This window comes from Saccostrea cucullata, unplaced genomic scaffold, assembly GCF_032062105.1.
Source record: "Saccostrea cucullata isolate Sc308-1 unplaced genomic scaffold, CSIRO_AGI_Scuc_v1 ctg6695, whole genome shotgun sequence".
Taxonomy (NCBI): Eukaryota; Metazoa; Mollusca; class Bivalvia; order Ostreida; family Ostreidae; genus Saccostrea; species Saccostrea cuccullata.
In genome coordinates this window covers 36866-54911 of record NW_026933072.1, presented here as the reverse complement: position 1 = coordinate 54911, position 18046 = coordinate 36866, and the positions used below count along the sequence as shown (strand labels likewise).

The following is an 18046-nucleotide window of genomic DNA, read 5'->3' as shown; positions in this document are numbered from 1 at the left end:
CCTTCCATGCTCCTTCATACAATAACTGCTCCATTAAAGCCCACGAAGAAGGCAATTCAACTTTTGTATAGTTCTCATCTGTGAATAGTTCCACTATGGACTTTTTCATTGACTCTAGTATTTCCTTGGTATTATCATTAAGTGTCTTCAGACCTACTGCATATTCCCGATCATTCAGAGACTCACTTAACCAATCTCTGTCCTCATCTGGTACAGCTTTCCAAAACCCCCCAAAATACTTCTCTATTTCCTGAAGAAGGAAACAAAGTAAGCATGAAGATATTTTTATACATAATCGTGTGCTATGATTATAATATTTTATATTTTAGTAGTGAAACACCGACATCTTACGAACGAACGTATCTCTCCCTAACTTCCCGTATCTCGATAGTTTTCTGGAGACCAGTGATTGTACCAATTTAAAGTTTAAAATCGAAAGAAATAAGTATATGTGTAAAATAAAACGGATAATGGTTTAACCACTTTGTAATTGAAAATTGCTCATGTCAAATCTTTTGTAATCACTTTCAATGTTTTTAAAAAGCGAACAAATTGAAGAAAATACACCATAATACCTGAGACGGAGTAGGAACCACGTTTGTCATGCGTCAGTGATTAAACGTATAAAAACTACCCGCAGTGTGCGCCTTGTACATATGGGGAAAGGTAACTTTTTACAGTTTGATAAAAAAAAAATAAATCCGTGCAATGAAGTAAATAGGTTGTGCAGTTTATAGTGTCTTGTTTTGATCCGAGACAGAGAGAGAGAGGGGGGAGAGAGAGAGAGAGAGAGAGAGATTCTTTTTTAAATTAATTTAAATATCTCTTCAAAGAAATAAACGAGCATTCGTGGTAGACAAATTCTTCTTAGATGATGTATTAAATGGCGATCTTAAATCTAAGATCTTAATTATTTTGGGCTTCTTTTATTTTTTATATAAGTTACAGGCCTGACGCAATCATTTTCAGTTGGGGGGGGGGGAGGGGGGAAGGGGGCAACCAAAAGTTTAGAGTCACTACCAAACAATTCCTTGGGAAGCCAAAATGAAAGATTTTTTTATTGAAGGGGCTTAGTTTTTTATAATACCGGTATTACATTGTTTATTCATCGACTTCATTGTAGGGGGGGGGCTAATGCTTAAACCCCTCCACCCCGTTCCTATATACGACCGTGTGTACATGTATATCTGTTTATATGTGTGGATAATGAAAAAGGCTGAAGATATGCATTTATGTAGGATGGTGCATTTTTTTAGTAAAGTTCTTTCCTTTGTCTTAAAGTTATGCTCCACTAAGTCACTGTTTGTTAACCATGCATTATTTGCAAAAAATAAACGAAATTATAACTTGCCTTATTTGTAAGGAAAAATATATATTCACCATCCTGTTGTAAACAAAAAAAAAGATTGTGAATAATATGAAAACGTAGTTGTCACTTAGTTGTCATTGCATCCTTCAAAAGTATGTGCACACATATGCTCATCACAAGTGCTTGTAGACCAAACAACTTCCCAACCCCCACCCCAAATATACATACCAGGTCCCAAGCATCTTCGCTTGCCAAGGGTTTCTGATACGCTACTCTCCTCATAAACCCTTGGCATACGGTGAAGTAAAAAGACGGGATTGTTTTCCGTCACGTGATCTCAAATCTATCAGGTACGCACAGATTGCGTCATCGCCAGAAATAAAGACACGTGTTAAAAAAAATTAAACTCAAAGTTTTTTCAAGAATAATTAAGAAGCAATAATTGAGTTATGTTTATTCATTATTTATAGAACAAATCTGAAGCTTCAATATAGATTCTTAATCACATATTTAGAAGATATTGGATGACACCATGGCTATTCATAGAATTGAGTTTTATCTTACGGATCGTTGTTTATTTGCGTTTTTCATTTCCGAGATTAAAGAGTGAAGATGTATCCCGAACGCAAATATCGTCATTTACAAAAAACAATTGCTGGTTGGTCGACCTGGGTGTACTGAAATCCAATCAGAACTCTGGAAAAAAATCCCTATTTCTATGAACACCGTAGGCCAAGGGTTTATGAGGAGAGTAGCGTATCAGAAACCCTTGGCTAGCGAAGATGGGTCCCAAGATATTCATATTAATTATTTTCTCTTCTTTTATAAATTAACCGTCTAGTACATATTTACAATGTATTTCATATGAAAAATCCTAAAAGTACATAGAATTCACTTTTTATTTTTTAATCACCTCTGACTTTTTAACTGCAGGAATCAATTATGTATGTTGTAAATTGTAAATGTAAATTTTTTGTGCCGACACCCCCCCATCCCCCCCGAAAGTTGGGGATATTATATTCGGTCTGCCCGTTCGTCTTATAAATCTATCCGTCTGTTACCCTTTTGTTTCGAGCGATATCTCGAGAAGCCTTAAAGCTTTTACAGTGAAATTTAAAAAAAAATTTGGGTCGGGGGGGGGGGGGCGTGTCCAGTCCACTGACACCCGTGAGAATTATATGCAGATTTTTAAGATATATGTTTGATAGAAGAAGCTTTATCAACGGACAAATTTTGAACGGACAACCCCCTGGATTTATGATACCCGGTATGGGTATAATACCTGTGTATTAAAGCCATATTAATTTTATTTTTCGCAGCATATAGTATTTTGAACATAACTTTTTTAAAAAAGTTTTTGGGTTTTTGCAATTTAGTATTAGATCATAACTCCTAATTGTCCCGACCCCCCTTCGTAAAGTACCCCCTCCCCCTGGACCCCTTCTAGATCCGCACATACTATTATTTTTTATTTCATGCCACAGAATGACTTTTTTTAAATTTTCCTTTTATTTCCCTTCTCGAACCCCTTTGCTCGTTTAAATGTCCATTTAAATGTATTGTAGCGTCACGGTAGCGACTACGACAAGAAATGGATTTGAGGTATCTTATGGGGATTTTTTCTATTGAAATCCCAATAAAATTGAAGAAATCAGTAATCCAACCGTGAATACAATAGACTACAATGACTGATCCCCGATTTTGGTTACGTTCGTTCGTAAGATGCCGGTGTTTCTCTATTATGTGGTAATGTTTGTAAAATCTGGAAATACAGTTATTTCAGCAGTACAATTGGTACATAATAAAAGATTACAGACAAAACTGTAGATTTGGTATTCATCGTTGTATATTTTCATTTTAGATGTTAAGCAGATGAAAGGTAGTTTTTCTGGTACAGTACTACATATTTACTTTTTTTTTGTTTTTCCAAAGTCTTGCCTTTTTAAAAACTGTCATATGTTTTTCGATGCTAATTTAGTTATCTTAAAGACAAGTCCGTTTTTGACATCGTAAATGTACGAGGGTTGATCCAAAAGTAATGTCACAATGTCCATATCTTTTATATTTGGCGTCATATTATCAAATGCAATATACCAGAAGATGCACAGATATCATCTAATTATCATTGAAATTTTAATTTAATAATGATTATTTGCCTTTATTTTATAGAAGTTTAAAATATAGCGTACAGGGGGTGTCACCGCGTCACAACGGAACGTCACGTTTAAAAGTGTATTTTTCTTAAAATGAAAAAGACAAACACATTACCGGTAAAAAGATAATAATAACAATAATAATGATTGTTTTTTATATAGCGCTTTTCTAGCATAAATACTACTCAAAGCGCTTTACAATACATTATTACCCCAGCAGACCTTAACAACCCAGAATCTTTCTCAGTGCAAGCTGCCGTTATCAGCGCAAGGACACTAACATTCTGACAATATCTTTCACTGTCTATAGCCAGGTACCCCTTTTACACTTGGGTGGAGTGAGGAAATTCGTGTAAAGTTTCTTTCCCAAAGACACAACATTGGCTTGTCGCGGCCAGGATTCGAACTCACAACCTTTCGGTTTGGAGTCCGGCACCTTAACCACTAGACTACCGACGCCACAAAGATTCTTAAACAAGAGGCCTATGAGTCTTATAGGTTACCTGAGAATCATGCAACAACTTTCTAATGATAGAATTTGGTTCATGTTTTAAGATAGATGCTACAGCATTCACAATTTTGAAAGAGGCTGGCACCATTGCAAATCATAACTATGAACTTAGCAATTGCTTAGTTTAGTTACTTAGCCTCCTAAATACCCATAGGTATGAATTCATTTTACAGATATAACGAATTACGGATATAGTATAGTAATTTCATAAGTCCGAGTAACTTTTTTTTATATTAAACTGAGTTTTACTGAGTTATTTTATATTAAACTGAGTTTTACTATACATACAATACACCCTGCAGTCACATATAATACTTATATATAACCTGGTATATTCTTGCAAAACTTGACGACAAGCATGATCTCGGGTACAATCTGAGACACAATACCTGGTATCAGGGGCAGAGAAGCAGATTTTCAAAGAATTAATTCACAATTTTGGCAGAGGCACTCTTGCTCATCATAACTATATACTTAGTTAGTTTATTTAGTTTCTAGGAGCAGAGAAGAAGATTTTCAAAGATTTAATGCATTTTCAATATATAATTAATATAGCCCCGCCTTAGCACTAGAACCCCTGACTCTGGGGCCATGAATTTCACAATTTTGGTAGAGGACTCATGCTGATGACAATCATTCCAACAGTTTGACTGCTTGATGTCCTGGAGTAAAGAACAAGATTTTTAAAGATTGCACTAATTTTAGTGGTTTCGGCTCCACCCCTAGACCCTAGGGGGCAGGGACCATGATGTTCACAATTTTTGTTCCCCTTCACCCCATGATGCTATATGCCAAAATTGGTTGAAATTGGTTCAGCAGTCAGAGAGAAGAAGCTAAAAATGTTCAAATGTTAATGCACGACGAAAACGGATAGCATAATAGGTCACCTAAGTTTACTCAGGTGACTAAAAAGCACCTAATCTCCAATTTTTTAAAAAAGACACAATTCTCGTCATTTTCTAGTCTATAATTGAAAATTGACCCTAACCTTAAATGATGTCATTGGTATTTGTGATCATAAACAGTGTTGTTCTACTCTGTTGAATTGAAAAAAAAGATTCTCGAAACGGGAAAAAACAGCTCGACGAGTTGTAATGCATTTTTACTTCAAAATATGAAAATCATCACAAGCGACAGTTACGTTAATTAATCAGACTTACAGAATAAAGAATGTTAATAAGATACATCTTACTAGATGGTTTCAGCAATTTTGGGCAGGTGATTGGTCACTGAATGATCAGCAGAGGACAAGAAGACCGAAAGATAGGAGATCGGATGGAACGTTCAATGGTGTCTGATGTTGTCAAAAAAGACAGACATAGTGACATGTGAATATTTAAATTTGTCTTATGCTACTGTTAAAAAAAATGACAGAGGGCTTAATTATGAAAAGAGTGAGTGTATAATGTTACCAAAAATTCTTAAAAGAAAGTGGAATCGGTGAGAATGTTTCCAAATCACAAATATTTTTAATTAAACGAAGGGGAAACACTTAAAAGTACTCGTATGACGGTGTGTATCCGTCATGCGAATCACAAATATTTTTAATTAAACGAAGGGGAAACACTTAAGTACGGCTCCGTGTAAAAATCATGCAGAGGGTGATTCATGGGGGATTTCAGAATTTCTTCAAACTTTGCATGTTGGTAGAGTATGCTAAGATGCTCCAAAAAAATTATAATTTTTTTAAATTTCTGCCATTTTCTATCCATGGCAACCGATAAACTGTTTTGGGCAAAAAAATGGCTGAAACTTCCTCTAAAAATAGGCAAAAATACCAATAATGAAGATTAAATGAAAAGAAAACTAAACAATAAAACACTTTTATGTTTATTTCTTATTAAAATACAGCATAAGTAGTTACTATCCATATCTAGTCAAAATATTTTGATGACCAGTAATGTGTTCTAATTTTAAGGTAATAAGGGGAGATAATCCATATTGGCAAAAAATGTAAAATATCCATTTTTTAGGATTTTTATCTATCAAAAAATTCTAAAAACCCCACAGTCAAACTAAAAAGCCACGCTAGTTTCAAAGAGACTATAGTCTAAAGTCAATAAAATTATTAAAACATTTTTGTGCAAATGATTATTAACTTCCCAAAACAACTGATGAATTTTGTACAAAAATGGTATTTTCTCTTTTTTTGTCACAGTCCAATATATGCCATATATGTTTGCATGTAAAAAATAAATAGCATTTCAAAACCATTTTTTTTATATTTCCATTTTCAAATACATGCAATTAAATTATTTACTTTTCATAATTAATCCAAATATTTACACGTCCAGTAATAGTTTTTAATTTTAAGCTGAAAAGGGGAAATAATCCATGTCGAGAAAAACTGAAATTTTCAATTTTAAAAGGATTTACAGCTAAATTCAGCTATATGATAAAAAATTTAAAGAAAAAATACACTACAGCCAAACAGAGAGGCAGGGTTTATTTCCTAGACACCATACCTTATGGCAAATAAAAATTAAAAACATTTTTGTGCAATTGATTATTAATTTCCAAAAGCCATTGAAGAGTTTTGTACAAAAAATGGAAAATTCACTTTTTCGTCACGGTAAAATAAATGTCATGTATATATTTAATATGCATATTAAATTATAAATAGCATTTCAAAACAATTTCTTTATAGTTCCAAATACAACACAATAATTCATTTTCATTAATCAAATTATATCTATATCTACAGTATTATTTCTAATTTCAAGCTGAAAGGGGGAGATAATTCATGTTGACAAAAACAACAAAATATCATTTTTTGAGGATTTCAGTTATCAAGAAAATAAAATATATCTATGATTTAAAAAATAGCCAAACAAAAAGGCTGAGTAGGTTTCATAGATACCATACCCTATGGAAAATTAAAAAAAATCATGTGCACAAAAATCATTGTGATTAATAATTTCACCAAAAAAAGAAGTAGCATCATCTTTTGTCAGAGTCCAATATATACACCATGTACACACGCCAGTACATGTTTACATGTAAGAATATCAGTTTAAATTTTAAAATAAATTCCTTTACATTTCCAAATTCAAATACAACACAAATTATTTTTTTCATTAATGATCAGTAAAATGTAAAAAAAAAAAAAATATTTGAAAATATTAATCATATTAATATTGATTACTAGATACATTTATCATATAATCATTGTATATGTAAACACAATTTCTAATGTTTTACATCTTTGTAAGGTGCAGTCATGCCACTCAGAATATCACTAATCTCCCCTGCTTCTCTTCTGTAGTAAGTGACTGTCCTTTGTTTATTAGCCTCTTCTAAAAGCACTTAAGATCCTTTGGAAGAGAATTGCTGCCTGATTAACATTATCCAAAGTACCGTCATGGAATCCACTGAACTCTAATCTCTGCTTTTTGACAGCTTTAAATTCTTATTTTCCATTTTCCTAAAATATTAATTACAATATACATGCACATTTACTTATCATTCATCAATTTAGAATTCTTTAGTTTATGCTACATTATTATTAAGGTACTAAGTGGTTATTTTGATTTTATTAATTACCTTACATGGAATATCAAGTTTATATAATGCAGTAATTTCATTAAAAATCTATAAACGGTTGCAAGACATATATTCTCCCTCCTTTGGAGTCTTATTAGTTGGTGGTGTTCAATGATGTTTTCTTGCTGTCTGTAATAAATAGTATAACCTTTTCCTTCAAAACCATGATGCAGCCCATCGCATACATTCTGTGAAAATAAAATGGGGTTTAATTCATCTAAAAAACAATAATACTAATTTATGAAATACAGTAAAACAAAGTTATAACAAAGTCACCGGGACCAATGAAATTACTCTGCTACATCAATTACTCATCATATCTATATAAGGAATTTGTTAAATTTAGCTGGGGATCTAAAATAACTTCGCTATATCCGTGAATTCGCTATATCCGTGTTCGTAGTAAACGAGTTTTGCTGTATGTGAAATATCTTTTCTACTAGTGTATTTTTCATCATTTGCAATATGTCTCCAGTTTTGACTTTAGTACAATTTAAACAGAATCTACACTACTTGAGGCTTCTTCCAATGACTTCCATATCAGTACAATATTAATCAAGGCTTTGCTGTTCTAGGGAAAATTCTTCCCTATATATTGCAATGTGAAACTTTGATCCCCATTATGACTCCATCCTACCCAAAGGGTGGTTTAACTTAATCAATTTATTTATACACTACATCACCAGAGAATGCTTCCATATCATCACTATACTGTTTATGAAAAGATTTTAAAAGATTGTTTTAAACCATTCCAAGTTTTCTATCTATTTTTTAAGATCCATGTGCGCCTTGGTTTTGAGTCCCAATGAGAAAAGCCCTTTATTTTTCATTCAAAAGTCATAACCAAGGTCAAGTTTTTGAAAAGTTTTTCATTTTCAGTTGGGTGTGAAATCTGTAATCTGTTACAAATCTGTTTGCCTGTGACAAAATTTGTGCATCTCAGGCGGTTCAGCAACAGTTATTTCAAACAATGCCTTAACCATACCATCAAAACTTATTCATGCCTCATCACACATAGGGGAGTGCACAGTAATACAGTAACTTAAACAGGTCTAGACGACAAGATTATCTGATGACACATCAGCTTCAATTTGTATGCAAATTGGCTATCAGTTTTCTTTACATAGTTTTAGACAGCAGCACAAGGTGCACCATTATCATTTAACCCCTCAATCAAATATCAAAAGTCAGACATGCAAACGTCACAAGGTTTGTACGGTACGTATTGGAAGCAACTACAGTGGTACCTCATTTATCCGGACACTTTGGTTGCTAGTCAAATTTCCAGATACGTGAAGTGTCCGGATACCTGAATTACCACTTAAATAAGACAAAATAACGTTAAAAAGTTTCGTTTCGATGAAAAATCGGCCGAATACTGAAGCATTCGGACATCTTGCATCAAGATATCTGAAGGTTCACTGTATCTATCATCTAAAAGTACAATTTTTAATTTGAGCATCGAGCAGTGTTTTTGGAAACTAATCTTTCAATTTTGGCTGTATAAAGTAAAAAAGAAACTATTGTTTTTGGTGATGAAGTAAATAAAGTATGCAGTAAATCGACGAAAACCGTGTGTCGCTTCTGATTTGTATTAACAAATAGTAGACTGTCATGCTTGGGGACTCATTAAATTAATTGAAGAATGCAAGAGTAGAGACAAAAACATTGTGCTGAAAATTACCTTCCATTAACGGTAGTGTTCCCGAGCTCTTAAGAAAATGGAAATTCGTCTTTTGTTTAATTAAAATTATTCAACAGCTGCAATACTAGAAGTACATATATCTATGATTTTTCCTTTTTATTAAACACCCCATTCATACGACATGATTTGCATACCTCAGTATATTTTACTCATATGTAAATTTACTCACGTGTGCAATTTTTGTCGTATGAACTGATTTGTTCACATGTAAATTCTGCACAGTTGAGTAAATTTACACCTAGTCAGGACTAGGTGCAAATTAACTTTTGCATACATGTTGTGGCAAATTATTAGTTTTTGTGTGTAAATTTTGTCGTATGAACACGCAGCAAATTTACTTATGTATGTATTTTGTTTTGTTTATTGCATAAATCACAATTTTAAGTGTTTGTATCGGTTGTTTATGCATTGTTGGGTGTATAATATCAGTCTGTTAACATGGCGGCTAGAAAGCAAAACTTAAAAAAAAAACTGGATTTTTATTATCATCTTTGCTGTACTTCAAAGACAGCTGAAAGTAATTTGGGTTTTGACAGAGTACTGCTTTAAAGTCTTTAAAGAATGCGCCGGGTTGTTCTAGCATAGTTCTTTCCACAAATGGCTTTTTCAACTCTGAAAACAAGGATCCACACTATATCTCCAGTGTCCTCTGATATAAATTTGAATTTGCAAAAAATGAAAACAAAAAATGTCGGAAATGAAATTAAAAAAATGTCGGAAATGCAATGCATATTTCCGGAAATGAAATGCAGCGCCTCTAAATTATAAAAAAAATTAGCTGTGGTCGCGCAAACACGTACCCTGCAGGATAAATAAGTAGTCCCCTTACAATTCAAGTATGTTCTTCATGGGAATGTTCCGGGGTTGTGATAGGAATGTGAATTACATCAATAGCCAGGGTCCCATTACAGATTGACTTTCTTCTTTCTTTTCTTTTTTTTTTAACCAAGGCAAGATACTGACATATAAATTGATGCTACAGGAATTTCAACAACCCTGTTGAAAATAAGATTTTTAAGCATTTTCGATTCTTGGCACCTGATCCCAACATGAATTTCTAGGGGATTCGTGTTTTTTCTATTCATATATTTGTTTTGTTTGAATTTTTTTTAAATCGATTGCCCATTTCATTTTCCAGGAAAATACATAAAATATTCCAGCAGAAACTTCAATATGGCCTCGCAAACTCGATGTACTGTAGATTTCCAAACACCAAAAAGATTTCCAGTCGTACTTTATTCTGGTGAAGACGCCATTCATTAGATGGCAATAGCCACCTTTAGAAATTTTCTTACCACCCAACGGCTCTTCTATAGTTTAAGGACCGAGGCCAAAGCATTTACAAATTTTAAAAAATGATTTTAATTAATTTTCCTTTTTTTCCGTGTGTACATTTTTCCTAAAAAAATATTAAGTTCGCGTTTCCGTACCAAAAAATAAATGGATCGGATTTCCCCCTTCTTTATTTAAGGAACATTAAAAAGTTAACCTTATAGTAAGAAATAAGAAAATAACCTTTTTTATATAAAAAAAAATCCACAATTCTGAATCTGTGGATCTCCTTATTTAACATGAAAATATAAGTTTTTACTTACAGTACATAAATCTCGTCTGAACGCATAGCAAATTAACTTTTACTTACGTGTGTATATTTACTCATATGTAAATTTGCACACATAATTTGCACACATAAGCAAATTTTCGTCGTATGAATGGGGTAAAAGACTCATTATACATTGTCATATAGGACTTGTAAAATACTCTTGACTGCATATGCAGGTAACTGCGAGCTCTGATAAAAACGCCTGGGCAAAGAGAAAATTCAGACAACTGCACATTCATTCCAAAGAATTTTTTACCGCAGTAATTTAGACCCACAATGCATCGCTTCATACACAAACTGAAGCAACATTCTCGCGAGAATAACAACAAAAGTTAAACGAATAATAAACTTGTTTTGATTTAATGAATTTATCTGTTTATTGCAGAAAGATAGTCATAAACTGATTGAAATCAGCCTTGTTCAGGCTTCGGTTTGGTAAAGCCACATACAAACGACGTCATATGACGTCAGAATTTAATACGCACCGAATGTCACGTGCAGATTTACATGTCCATTCTAAATGAAAATGGATAAGTATATGCGCTCGCCCTAACGGTCGCACCGTCAACATATTAAAGCTACATAGCTATTTCAAGCTACAAAATTAATTATCCTAATCAAGAAATTGTTCTGCAGTGTTCTGGACCTGATCTTACCTGGTCAAATGTAACTGTCCAAATGTACATTATCTTCCCTCTCCAAGTCGAGTAAGCTGACAAAATCGGACTGCCACCCCTCTCTGAGAGTTTACTCTTGGACTCTGGTGGATTGCCGTAGAATTTAAACTTCTGAGATAGATCACAACGGTTTTAGTAGGCGAGTACCATTTCGGGAGAATGTCAACAAGGTCAATATGCTAATCAACACGACACATGGCTATACTTTTGCCCGAAAACTATGCCTAATCTGTTCTTGTAGAATCCTTTCAACTAATTTATGTCACTTCACACATATTTTTGCAATAAACATCACAGGATGAATCAAAATAACTTTGCAGCGTACAGCTAACCATGGAGGCTGCCATTTTTTTTTTTACTAGCGCCACCTATGTAAAATTGCAAAGGGAGATAGCTCATGTGAAGACTCTTGACAAATTCTCGATTTTAAACACCTTGTATCTTTTCAATACTTCGTTTGCACAAAAATATTAAAGTAAATTTTTATTAAGCCTTCCATGTTTACTTGAATTATGTATTAAGTTTTTGTACATCTTCTAGGGTTTTAAAGATATTCTTTTCTGAAATAGGCATTATTTGCACACTATCTATACAAAATTACACCTCAAGTACTTTATCCCTGGCTATATGAAAAAAGAAGAATTATAACAAAATCAACTGTTTATATTCATTTTAGACCCAAATGAATATATTGATTGATTGATTGTATAATGTTTAACGTCCCTCTTGAGAATTTTTCACTCATATGGAGACGTCACCGATGCCGGTGAAGGGCTTCAAATTTAGACCTATACTCGGGACTCAGGGCCATTGAGCAGTGAGGGTTCTTTATCGTGCCAACGCCTACCGTGACACGGGACCTACGTTTTTAAGGTCATATCCGAAAGACCCGTGACCTTCACTTCTAGTGCCGAGCGCTTGGCGAAGGAACAGTCACTACCTATGTTTACGTCTTAGGTATGACGCGGCGCCGCGATCGAGAATTGAACCCGGGCCTCCCGATCACGAAGCGAACGCTCTACCACTAGGCTACCGTGACCGGTCAAATGAATATATTAAACCCAGTTTTATTGAATTTGAAGATGGTCGATGAATCACCTTTTCTGTACTGTCTGTATGATTTTTACACGGAGCCGTACTTAAAAGTATGATGGTGCGTATCCGTCATATGACGTTATATTTGGGTGCGGCGACTAGCATAAATGCACATCGCGTTAAATCCGATATTTTGGAAAGTATATATCATATTCCTTTGAATTTTTCAGGTCTGATTTCAAATCAATAAGGCTTCCATCATGTGTAATTTTTTTGCTTAACGTCGATTAATAGCAATTTTATCAAGGTTGTGACATTAATTTTGGATCAACCCTCCTATGTTCATTGTTAATCCTCAGTGTGACAGGAATGTATATAATTATTTCATTGTATCTAATCAGATAGCTACTCCAGCATGCTACACATTTATGGCGAAATGCTTTTGATTTACTGTTGCTAAAATCCCAAGTGGAAAGAAAATTTTATTAAACAAGGGGCTCATGGGCCACATCGCTCACCTAGTAGCTTTGCCAATGCTGTTCATTAAATTACCAGATTTCCCCCTTGAAATAAGATATTTTGACCCTACCCAACGGGTCAATGATCGTCAAAATTTAGAAAATTTAAAATCTACACTACCCAATGATGCTTTCACATACATTTCAGCTTTCCGGACAAAGTGGTTCATGAGAAGAAGATTTTAAAAGTTTTTTTTCTATATAAATCTCAATTTATTTAAAATTATGGCCCCGTCCAGCCCTCCGGGGTCATCGAATGTAAGTCTGGTAGTGGCCATCCCTAGATGCTTCATCCATGTAAGTTTTATCCGGGTAGGGCATAAAGTCTTGGGAAAAGACCTGCGCAAAAAACTTGAATTTGATCACTCATCAAATAAAGTGCCGCGCCACAGCATGATACGCCCGTCAAAAAATTACAATTTTCTTGAACAGTTTAGGTGCAAGAAAACACATCAACCTTGATTCTAAGAATTCTATGACTTTTCTATTCCTTAAAATATTTATCCATCCCCTTTGATGTAGGCATCAATTATAATAAATATTACATCACTGATAGATTTCTGTGCTGGTTATATTAGACCTTGTCAAATGCCCATCATCAAATTAGTCCTAATTATAACATCTTAATATATACCAAATTAATTTTGAAAAGAAAAGGCCGGCCATAAAATGACATATGTTATAAACTGACCAGCAGTTCTTCTGTCTAATCCCCAAAGGGTACAGATAAACTGCTTAATCAGAGCGACTGAGACAGCTAGCCTTCCCACATTGAGCTCATTAATTAGTCTTTAACTGGATGCTTGTCTGCTCATTACTACCAAGAGATGGATGGGTCTGCACTATCTACTATAATTTTTTTTAAAAAACATATAAAATACTCAAAGATTTTTTTTTGGTCGAGATTTAATGTCCGACAGGTTTTAATATATAATTCATATGGACATGCTGATTCCACCCCACCCCATAAAATTAGTTTTTAAATAGATAACATTACATAATATCAGATTAGTCTATTATGCAATATCAAATTAGTTTTAATTACTTATCATCAAATTTATTTTAAAACTTAAGCTAGTCAACAAAGGCTATTTTTAATCAAACAGGCTTACCCATTTGCCCAATACTCAAGGGATATAGATAACACCAATGCTCTGGCAGTTAGCTCCTCGCACTCAAAACCCATTAATTTCTCTCTAATTTGACATGCAATTTTCTGTTATCAAAATTCTTCTTGACCAGTGCTTGATAATCACACCCATGGGAGAGGCAGGATTTCTCTGACATACATAATATTTGTTTTAGATTGCTGTCAAGTATATGCTTAAAAAATAGTATTTTCTTGATTTAACACTTTTTTAATAAGAATAGTGCAATACTCTTACATTATTTGGGATGTGTAAATGAATAGTAAAAAGACACATTTTTAAAACAAAATTCACTTAAATTAAAGGTCACAGCGAACTTGAAATAGGTAGCGACACATCTTCTATCTAAGATGCATAAACTGGCCAAGTTTGATGATTGTAGGTCTTATGGTTTTCTAGTTATGGGCCGGAAAGGATTTTTCCATATTTGGCTATAACTTCTTAATTAAAGGTCAGAGCGACCTCCTTTTTGTGCGCGACACACCTTCTACCCAAGATGCATCAGATGACTAAGTTGATAATCCTAGGCCTAGTAGTATTAAAGTTATGAGCCGGAAATGAAAAAGCTAACAGACAGACTGACAGACGGACGGACACGAAGCCTATAACATAAACGTCCCGTCTTAAGACGGGTGTATAAAATTGTAGGTCAGATCCAGCATCGTAAACAGGTTTGGTGGTGTCAATCCCTAGATGCATCATCTATGCAAGTTCAGTCTGGGTAGGGCTTATAATTACTTGGAAATCGACCTGCACCAAAACCTTTGGCTTGCTCATTTGGTAAATGTAGGTCAAATTCAGCATCTGGAGCACGTCTTGTAGTACCCATTCATTGATGCATCATCCATGCAAGTTTGGTCCTTGTAGGGATAATTGTTCCTTGGGAATAATGGACCTGCTCCAAAAACTTAAAACCTGGTCACTCTTCTGGAAAATGCAAGTGAAATCCAGCATCTGAAGCAACTGATAGTGTCCATTCCTAAATACATCATCTATGCATGTCTGGCATAGGCAGGGCTTATAGTAACTTGAGAATGGACCTGCTCCAAACACTTAAACCTGATCACTCATCTGGAAAATATAGGTCAGATTCAACATCCTAAGCAAGCCTGGTTGTGTGGATCATTGTTGTCATCAATGAAAAGTTCTTCCATATGACATGCTTGCAACAACAAGAATTAATACAAGAGGATCTTGGGCCACAACGCTTATCTCATTTCTATGCAAAACTTTGACCCCCTTCTGTGATCCCATCCTTCCGAAGAGGGGCCAAGTTCAAATCAAAGTACTGAAATTACTCATGGGAATTGAACATGGTGTAAAATAAAATCTTTGATCGGGAGTTTAAGTGAGGGAACAATATTATTATTTCAAATACAGACAACTGTTTCAGATTTTTTGTGTTGCAACACTCTTGAGAAAGACATTCACAGACATTGATAGCAAAAAAAGACATGGGTCGTAATGCTTGCCTGCCTACATTAGTCCTTTTTTATACCCCCTGCTTGAAAAGCGGGAGGGTATTTATTAATCGGGATGTCCGTCCATCTGTTTGTTACGCTTTAGGAATACCCATCCCTTATCCGCAACTCCTGTTCCACCACTGAATGAAATTTTCATAGAATCTTTATTAGATTTTGCCGTTGTGCACCTTCTATTACTTTTTCGTCCTACACATATTTTGGGTTTTCCATTGCATTTAACATGGACACTGCCATTTTATTCATATTAGAGGCAGTTGATCATTTATATAATTCATTGCTCACGTTACCTCTACTTCATCTTCAAATTTGTAAATATTTTTCCTTGGCACCTTTACCCATGTGTTATGAAAATTTCAGTTTCACATGAATAATATCAATGTTGATAAAATGTGGATTTTCACACAGCATCCTTTTAAAAGCTAACAGGTTTGTTATGTAAAACTTCTCTTTGAATATAAATTTATTTCAATCACATGAAGTCAACATAATACATTGGGTACGTCAGAACTTAAATTTTTAATATTGTGAAGAAACAAGAGGCCCATGGGCCACATCGCTCACCTGAGTAACGTTGGTGATACAGTTCTTTACAAAACTTCCCTTTTCTTACATCTTCTGTGGTCCCTACCCCCCACCCCCATCTTGATTTTGATAATTTAGAATCTACACTACCCCAGGGATGTTTCGACATAGCCACATAGGTTTCAGCTTTCCTAGCCCACTGATTCTTGAGAAGATTTTTTCCGATATATTTCTATATAAAACCTGGATTCCCTCTTCAGGCCCAATTCTACCCCCCGGGGTCATGAGTTTAACAATTTAGAATCTACAGTACCTCAGGATACTTCCATATAAGTTTCAGCTTTTCTGGCCCACTGGTTGTTGAGAAGAAGATTTTTAAAGATTGTTACTATACATTTCTATGTAAAACTTGGATTCCCTATTGAAGAAAACTTCAGTTTTCTGTTTAATACAAAACTATGATTTCGTATAAAAACAAAATAAAGTTAAATTTCAATACTTGTTCAAGAAAAAAACATGGTCAAATTGAGCTCACAGAATTAAAACTGGGGCTTTGAAAATTTAAAATTTCCTAAAGCAAAAGATGCTATGTGCAAACTTCGTAAATTTTGGCGTAGTGGTTCTTAAAAAGTAAAAATAAGAAATTTTATAAAAAGAAAAAACAACAGATCGAATGGAACGTCTCAGGACAACGGGTGATCCTTAAAGCTCACTTCAGTTTTCAGCTCAGGTAAGCCATCAATATACTGTAGAAGTACATTTTTCGCGTGGTATTCATAAACACTTTGTACGCGGTTACAAATTTTCTGTGGAAATTTGTCCAAGTGTACTTAATATAAATGTAAGGCATTTAGTCACAGTCTAAGAAATCCGCATACTTTTCTACTCGCGGATTAAACAGAAATTGAGATTCCGCGGAATAATGACCCTGTGGAAAAAAAATATGTCTACAGTAAAAGAAATGAATTATTATGCCTATTTTGCCCATAGTCATCGACATAAATGGAAACCAATTCATTTTGTAAAGACTGTAACAAATCTTATAACCTTATAGGCCAAAATTTTTCTTGTGTTTGTATTTTTAAAGTATGGCTTTAATTGTGCATTCTCATGATAGGTTGGAGATCTGTTTATTCCTTTATAATTCACATTTCTATAAGCCAGAATACTTACATCTTTAGATTTTTTCTCTGTGTGTGTGACAACAAGAAACAGTGGGGCCTTTTTGCCTCCAAATGTCTTGATTGAGGCAATCCAAAACTTCAAGTAGTCTAAAAGAAACAAATGTATGTAAGTCTAAAGGAACAAATAAAGCATGATAATAAAAATAGAATTCTCTAATGAGACTGTAGCTTTACTGGTTAGTACTTATAGCAAGGGAAAAGAAATTGATTTCTAGGAAAGATATATCATCAAAGATCATGATGTAGTGTACTTTGGTAGGTAAGCAGTGTATAGGGAGAGTTAAGTCAGTTTCAATGGTAACACCCTCTGTAAACAGATTTAACAAATTCATTATTCCCGGCTACTGACCACCAATTCATGTGTCAAATCCACTGAAACGAACCAATACCTGCCACAAACCAGAAAACTGACCAGTCAGCAAGGGCCCCGCCATGGGGTAGAAATATAAGGGTGCAGCTTACGGAATGATTAAAAAATGTACAAAGAATACACAACAGCAACTGTATTCTTAAAATTTCAAGATAATTCCTGATTATTCAAAAACCTGTAAATAATATCCTTGTATTTACATTATGCAGTAATGAACAGCTTAACACTGAATGCCAGCCTTCAATGAATGCAAATATCATGAAGGCTTGACCTTAACTTCAACA

At 34.3% G+C, this 18046-nt stretch overlaps 1 protein-coding gene and 1 long non-coding RNA gene across 2 annotated transcripts in view; both read right to left on the bottom strand.

Annotated features, from left to right (window-relative positions):
• Positions 1 to 10: 10 nt before the first annotated feature.
• The window catches only part of LOC134237223 (uncharacterized), a gene marked incomplete at its 3' end in the record, with an annotated part of 43083 nt that continues 25047 nt past the window's right edge, over positions 11 to 18046 (bottom strand). Inside the window, exons 4-5 of the mRNA XM_062719326.1 lie at positions 17382 to 17479; positions 11 to 250 (exon numbers count right to left, since the gene is read on the bottom strand). Coding sequence (XP_062575310.1) covers positions 11 to 250; positions 17382 to 17479 — 338 coding nt within the window. The remainder of the gene's footprint in view (positions 251 to 17381; positions 17480 to 18046) is intronic.
• Positions 6270 to 11623, bottom strand: LOC134237224 (uncharacterized). The gene is made up of 3 exons (XR_009985779.1): positions 11481 to 11623; positions 7584 to 7704; positions 6270 to 7381 (listed from the first exon to the last, which is right to left on the bottom strand). It is a non-coding gene; the product is annotated as an uncharacterized LOC134237224 (long non-coding RNA).